Source organism: Myotis davidii, unplaced genomic scaffold (assembly GCF_000327345.1).
Source record: "Myotis davidii unplaced genomic scaffold, ASM32734v1 scaffold217, whole genome shotgun sequence".
Taxonomy (NCBI): Eukaryota; Metazoa; Chordata; class Mammalia; order Chiroptera; family Vespertilionidae; genus Myotis; species Myotis davidii.
In genome coordinates, this window is record NW_006290034.1 from 7,970,044 (window position 1) to 7,976,043 (window position 6,000).

The following is a 6,000-nucleotide window of genomic DNA, read 5'->3' on the forward strand; positions in this document are numbered from 1 at the left end:
GCCATTCATTCATTTGGGGCTCCTGAAGTCATAGTGGGGATCTAGAAATGAGACACATTCATTAACACCCTTGTGGACCGTAACCAAGAGCAATGATCAGTAGTCCTCTCCCATAAGTAGTAGGGAAGTCGTGATACATTTATACTGATTGACACTGCACATACATACTTTTCAGATTTTCCCCTGAATAAAATGAATGTAAAGTTAGTGTGAACTTGCTGAACACTCCCCAGTTAAGAGAATATACCTCAAAGCATTCAGGCCAAGGAAAGCCGTAGACATGCTCTGCTGTCAATCATGCTTCCAGTTAATCAAGAATTTACCGACTTCTCAATGACCTGTTTTGTTTTCAGTTTGTTTTTTATCTGTTATATTCTTGTCTTCAGGCTAAATAGGAGAGAGGCTGGCATAGCCCCATAAGTATTTGGGTAGTTTTTAGGGAAATCTGCAATTTAATGATGAAAACACCTATAAATTCAGTCTGCTTGGCTTGCTGTGTGGAAAATTCCACAAGAAGTCGAAGTGGTAGCCTTGGTTCCCCTGTTAATCCTGAGATGATACCCGGTGTTCAGCACTAGGTGGCGCCAACGAGCTACGGAAGACCATGATACAGAAGACCCACTGTAGCCCTTCTCCCCACCTCTTCCCCTCAAACCTCCTCTCCCTTTTCCAGCTTCCACTGACCAAGGCAGAAAACAGCCCATGCCGTTCTTGCTGGGAAAGATTAATGAAGGCTATTTCTTATGTCAGCGCTGGAGGCCTTCTGAAACATGGGAACAGAGTTTGCTGAGTTTTCTCTGGGGCCTCCCCAGCGCCCCCTTCTCCTGGGTGACTGCCCAAAGGCTGTGCCCAGGGTTTCCATCGCCTCCTCTCCTGGGGAGCCTACAGCCTAGGCAGGAGGTGGTTAAGGCTCTGGCTGCTCTGCAGTGGGGCCATCTGGGTTTGATCAGTCCTGCAGAAAGGAGGGGGCGGGGGCCGTGAAGGCCTGAAAGCATTCCAGAGGAGTGAGAGAGACCCAGAGATCCAGAAGGAGAAGGCCCGCCCCCACCCCGCCTCCCAGGCTCACCCACGGGCTCCAGGGGCTCCAGGGGCAGAGGCGCCTGCACACGGCTGCCTGTGCACTCCTGCCCTGGCCCCACTCTCCCGCTGCCATGGGACCCTGCGCTCCTCTCCTCCTCCTGCTCCTTCTGTCGTGGTCCGGACCCCTGGGAGGACAGCAGCAGCACCTGGTGGAGTACATGGAACGCCGGCTAGTTGCCCTAGAGGTGAGTGACCCCTCTCCTAGCCCAGCCTGGCAGGGTGGCACATTTTTTTGTTGGTGCACTCGGTGTCTCAGGCATCGAGGGATGACAAGACAGGGCTCTGTCAGAACCTACAGAAAACTCCATCTTTTAATAAGATTCTCAAAACTTAAGCCCTCTTCACCACATACACAGAGCGATTCAGACCTTTGCGTCTTACCCCTGGGATTCGATAGAGTAGAGGGAAGAGTGCAAACTGGAGCTGGGACTGTGGGGACGCAGCTCAGGACGAGCTGGTGTTTCTGCTCAAGTTGGAAGCTCCCAGAGAACTAACTCTCTGTCTGTTTCCCACGTTGAAGTCTGGAGCATCTTTAATCCCAGGAGAATTGTGCCATGGGGCAGAGAGCCCTCCCCACCATGCACTTAGACAGCCTAGAACAGCCGTGGGCAAACTACGGCCCGCGGGCCGGATCCAGCCCGTTTGAAATGAATAAAACTAAAAAAAAAAAAAAAAAAAAAAGACCGTACCCTTTTATGTAATGATGTTTACTTTGAATTTATATTAGTTCACACAAACGCTCCATCCACACTTTTGTTCCGGCCCTCCGGTCCAGTTTAAGAACCCATTGTGGCCCTCGAGTCAAAAAGTTTGCCCACCCCTGGCCTAGAGGCTGGTGGCTCAGGGGCCCTGCTAGCAGAGAAGGCAGGCCGGAGGACGTGCTGCGGTGGCAGGGGCCTAGGTGAGCCCGAGCCAGGCTTTCTGCACATTTAGCGTCTCTGAACATCTGGTTTCCTTTCTGTGGAGGCTGCAGGGGATGTTGCTGCCCGGCTGAATGTGTGCTCTTCCCCATTCCCGACTCCCTGGTTGGGCCTCTCCCTGCCTGGGAGTCGTAACTCTGCATCCTTTCCTCCTTCCCCCATTCACTCCTTCCCCACTCCCTCCTCCCCCACTCCCCCCATCCCTTCAGGAACGCCTGGCCCAGTGCCAGGACCAGAGCAGCCGGCATGCTGCTGAGCTGCGGGACTTCAAGAACAAGATGCTGCCGCTGCTGGAGGTGGCGGAGAAGGAGCGGGAGGCCCTCCGCACGGAGGCGGACACCATCGCGGGGCGAGTGGACCGTCTGGAGCGGGAGGTGGACTATCTGGAGACCCAGAACCCAGCTCTGCCCTGTGAAGAGGTGAACGAGAAGGTGCCCGGAGGCTCTGGGACCAAAGGCAAGGGCAGGAGAAATGAGAAGTACGACATGGTGACAGGTGAGCGATCTGGAGGCAGACCCCTGGCTCCGAGAACCTGTGTCCTGGTCCTTGGCCCGTCCGGAGGAATCCAAGCGTGTGCGGGGAATCCTGAGCTGTCCGCCACGGTCCCCTCTTCCCTCCTTGCCCCCATCCATTTTGGCTGAATACAGTGGGGCCTTGACTTACGAGTTTAACTTGTTCCATGACGGAGCTCGTAACTCTAATTACTCGTATGTCAAATCAAAAGTGAATGAGTGAGACACATGATGCTGGGCTGATGTTGTGGCATTCACTGTGATGTTCGCTGCTCCAACCAGCGGTGGGGTATCTGAAGCTGGCTCATAACCTGAATTTTAGCTTGGAATCTGTTTTAGGGCAACTCGGTAATGACGGGCCCATCAAGGAGGGTTTCTGGGGACCCTTTCCCCCATAGCAGTGGAGGCATCCACTGGGCAATTGCCCACTGTTCTCCAGTGGCCCACCCTGGGAGCAGGCACTTCCTGCGTTGGGCATCTAACTCTTGCCTGTATTTCCTGTGCTTTCCTCCTTCCCCACAGACTGCGGCTACACCATCTCGCAGGTGAGATCCATGAAGATCCTGAAGCGTTTCGGGGGCTCAGCTGGGCTCTGGACCAAGGACCCACTGGGACCCACAGAGAAGATCTATGTGTTGGACGGGACACAGAATGACACAGCCTTCGTCTTCCCGAGGCTGCGTGACTTCACCCTGGCCATGGCTGCCCGGAAAGCTTCGCGCGTCCGCGTCCCCTTCCCCTGGGTGGGCACAGGCCAGCTGGTATATGGTGGCTTTCTTTATTATGCCCGGAGGCCTCCTGGAGGACCCGGAGGGGGTGGGGAGTTGGAGGACACTTTGCAGCTCATCAAATTCCACCTGGCAAACCGCACGGTGGTGGACAGTTCAGTGTTCCCAGCAGAGGGGCTGATCCCCCCCTACGGGCTGACGTCAGACACGTACATCGACCTGGCGGCCGACGAGGAGGGCCTGTGGGCTGTCTATGCCACCCGCGAGGACGACAGGCACTTGTGTTTGGCCAAGTTAGACCCACAGACACTGGACACGGAGCAGCAGTGGGACACACCGTGTCCCAGAGAGAACGCCGAGGCTGCCTTTGTCATCTGTGGGACCCTGTACGTCGTCTATAACACCCGCCCTGCCAGTCGGGCCCGCATCCAATGCTCCTTCGATGCCAGCGGCACCCTGACCCCTGATAGGGCAGCGCTCCCTTACTTCCCCCGCCGATACGGTGCCCACGCCAGCCTCCGCTATAATCCCCGCGAGCGCCAGCTCTATGCCTGGGATGATGGCTACCAGCTGGTCTATAAGCTGGAGATGAGGAAGAAGGAGGAGGAAGTTTGAGGAGCTGGTCTCGTGTGAGGAATCGCTCCCATCTCCATACACTTACAGCCCCACTACGTTTCCTGCTCATTTTCTGAACGTGGGCAAGTTGTAGTTCAAGTCTCATCTTTTAGCCCATGGAAGCCAAGTTCCGATGGCCCCTTCATTTCCTAGGGGACTCTGGATCTTGTGTACCCCTTTTAGAGCTGAAAGAGAGAAAACCCGAAGGGTTCACTCCTTTCTCCTGGCCCATGTCCACAAATTTCAGGCCTAAGATGACCCAGAGCTCTGGCCCTCGATGGAGGCCACCCCAATGAGAGGCAACAGAGTATTTGTTGCCTCCGTGTGAGTTGGAGGAGAGAGGACTTTCAACGCTGCCCTCTCTCCCATCAATGCCCTCAAGAACGGGACTCCACCTCATTTTGTACTGACGCGTTTTGCATTAAAGGGAAAATCCACCCTCCTCGCCTGTGTCTGTCTGGGGCAGCCCTCAGATCATATTTCACCCCATGACCCTCTCTTTTCCCCTCCACCCCATCCCGGCTCCATAAGCCACATTGGGGACTTGGCTGGGTTCCCTGGCTGAGGGAGAGGCACTTCTCTGGTTACAGATTTCACTGTGAGGCGCCGGGGAGCAGCAGAGCCCGCCACTTCAGGAGGCTGGCAAAAGCCCTCCACACCCACCTCGTCCTCCTCAGCCCTCCCAGACCCACCAGTGGCTCCCGCCTCTGGCCGGAGACTGCCCAGGGGCCGAGCTTCCGATTCCAGCTCTCAGAGGTGTTGAACCAGAAAGTGGATTGATTGTAGCTGCATGGCAGGCTCATGTGTGTGGAAGCCAGCGCCCTGAACGCATGTGTTTTCAGTAAGAACTTGAAGTCCTACCTCCGGAGTGGACTCGGCCGCACTCCCGGCTCCAGCGGCGGGCTGGCCCCCAGGGTTGCACAATCGGACTTGGTCTGAGCCTCCCTGATTTTCCTGCTGCCACAGCGTCTGCGGTTTGGGTGGAGGGGCAGTGACCATGTCTCAGATGTGAGGCCTCCAGTTTCCCAACACACTCCCTCTCTCCACCCTCATCCCCCCACCTACCCACCCTGGGCAGGGAACCTGGCAGAAGTTTGCCTAGGAGTCCTGGAAACTTAACCCTTTCTGGATGGCTCCATGGCCTCTGGTTTGCAATGGCCGGAGACCATCTGGGAGGAGGAAAACCCTGGGTTTGGGACCCCAGTCCCTGGGAATCTGCTGAGCTCTGGACCAGGCCCGCCCGTTTCCTTCCGGTGCCCTGGACAGCACTGAGCAAGGCTGTTGGACGGCCGACCCCCTGCTGTTATGGGGGCGTGGGAGTCCTCGTGGTGACTTACCCCAAAGGGAGAGGGAAAAGGAAGATGGTCTCCCCACAGTGACCAGTGCCCCCCACCCCCCATGGGTGAGTCAGCCAGGGCCCCACGAGCCTCCTTTGCCTTCTCCCCATAGGCTGAGCCGCCCCCGACGTGGGTGGATGAGGAAGGGGGAAGAAAGGCAGCAGGGGTCGGAGGCGGTGGGGGCGCACCCGTCCACTTCTCTCGTAATGGGGGGCTGGCAATGGCCGTCACCCCTATCAGCCCTCGGAGGGGTCTGCCCACAGAGCGTCGGGCCGCAGCGCAGGTGCAGGTGCAGGCGCAGGCGGGAGGGGAGGGAGGCAGGAGAGGGAGGGAGGGTTCTCGGTGCAGCCTGGGGGGGGGTCCGGGGTCCGGCCAAAAAAAAACCTGGCGGGAGTCCTCTCCCACCTCCCGCCTGCTGTGCAGGGCTGGAAGCTGCTAGAAGGTGGGTTGTCCTCATGCAGCACCGAACATCGGGAAAGGCTTTTCGGTGACGGGACCCGAGGAGAGGACGGTCCGACTCGGCGCCAGTGACGCCCTGTGAGTATAAAACCGGGCTGTCCTCCCCGCCCCCTCATGGCGTCGTTCTTTGCCTGATTCCTCAGGACAAGAGTTGTTATTTTCTGGCCTTAACATTTCTTCGGGGAAGTTCCCTCCGACTTTTCTGAAAGGGCAGACATCTCTGGGGCCTTGTCATTTACTTCTTCCCGCCGTTCCTCCTCCTTTTTGGCTCCCGTACAAAAAAAGCTGGTGATGTGGCGGGGCTTTGGGGAGGTGGGTGGGACGGTGCGGGCGGGTCCGGGGCCTGTCC

General features: G+C 57.2%; 1 protein-coding gene across 1 annotated transcript; it reads left to right on the forward strand.

Moving 5' to 3' along the window:
* Nucleotides 1-715: 715 nt before the first annotated feature.
* Nucleotides 716-4,294, forward strand: OLFML3 (olfactomedin like 3). Its single transcript, XM_006763034.2, has 3 exons — nucleotides 716-1,265; nucleotides 2,210-2,495; nucleotides 3,035-4,294. The coding sequence occupies exons 1-3, from the start codon at nucleotides 1,152-1,154 to the stop codon at nucleotides 3,853-3,855; spliced, it is 1,221 nt and encodes a 406-aa protein (XP_006763097.1). The 5' UTR covers nucleotides 716-1,151; the 3' UTR covers nucleotides 3,856-4,294.
* Nucleotides 4,295-6,000: the final 1,706 nt, after the last annotated feature.